The sequence below is a fragment of the Calidris pugnax genome, unplaced genomic scaffold (genome assembly GCF_001431845.1).
Source record: "Calidris pugnax isolate Ruff unplaced genomic scaffold, ASM143184v1 scaffold348, whole genome shotgun sequence".
In the NCBI taxonomy this organism is placed as follows: domain Eukaryota; kingdom Metazoa; phylum Chordata; class Aves; order Charadriiformes; family Scolopacidae; genus Calidris; species Calidris pugnax.
In genome coordinates, this window is record NW_015091086.1 from 36,032 (window position 1) to 37,052 (window position 1,021).

The 1,021-nt window shown below is 58.9% G+C and overlaps 1 protein-coding gene across 1 annotated transcript in view; it reads right to left on the reverse strand.

Moving 5' to 3' along the window:
• Positions 1–19: 19 nt before the first annotated feature.
• The window catches only part of LOC106897224 (leucine-rich repeat-containing protein 51), a gene marked incomplete at its 5' end in the record, with an annotated part of 2,714 nt that continues 1,712 nt past the window's right edge, over positions 20–1,021 (reverse strand). The window contains 2 exons of the mRNA XM_014957732.1: positions 20–357; positions 460–608. Of these exons, the coding sequence (XP_014813218.1) occupies positions 216–357; positions 460–608 (291 nt within the window). The remainder of the gene's footprint in view (positions 358–459; positions 609–1,021) is intronic.

Sequence of the window (1,021 nt, forward strand, 5' to 3'; positions counted from 1 at the left end):
CTGGCTCCAGCCAGGACCCCCCCCCGGGTGAGGAGGGGCAGGGAGTCATAAGGGGGTGGTGATGGGGGGGGGGCCAGGAGGCACCAACCCCCACTCGTGGGTGGGTCAGGGCAGATTTTGGGGGCTGGTGGTGGCATCTAGGGGGGGTTTCAGGTTGCCACCATGTCCTCCCTTTCCACCTACTTCATTTTGAAGCTTTTGGGGGAAGGGGGGGCTCAGTGTTCTGGACCCCCCCGTTTCTTCTTGCCGTGCCGGAGCCTGGTGGTGGTGGTGATGGCAACGTCCTCCAGCTCCTGCTTGGTCACCCCACTGAAGTCCAAGGTGGTGAGATGGGGCAGGAGGGACAGCACGTAGCTCCTGGAGGTGGGGATGGAAGAAGGAGCTTCAGTGAGATGTGGGGGGGTCTCCATTTGCTCCCTGGGGGGTGTGGGGGTGAAGGTGACCCCCCCTTAGAGGTACCTGTAGCCCCTCTGCTCCTCCATGGGGTTCCCGTGTAGGGTGAGGCGACGGAGATGGGGCAGGACCCCCAATTTGTCCACCTCGGCCAAGCTCCTGATGTCGTTGCCGTGGAGCTGGAGGCTCCGTAGGGCACGGAGGGTGGTGAGGACCTGGGTAGTGGCCAAGAGACTTTCCATGAAATTCAAAAATTCATGGAATTCAGGTGAAATTCCTGCAGACTGGAAGAAGGGGAACTGAATTTCACTGAATTTTAGAGTTGGAAGGGACCATGGAGATCATCTAGTCCAACTCCCCTGGAGTTGGCCAAAGCAGGACCACCCAGAGCTTGGCAGAGCATGTTCCTCAGGAGCATCCAGGTGGGGCTTGAAGATCTCCAAAGAAGGGGACTCCACAACCTGTTCCAGGGCTCTGCCACCCTCACCGTGAAGAAGTTTCTCCTCATATTTGAGTGGAACCTCTTCTGGTCCAACTTGTGCCCGTTGCCCCTCGTCCTCTCACTGGGAACCACTGGAAAGAGTCTGGCTCCCTTCTCCTTGAGGCCCCATCCCTGGAGGTGTTCAAA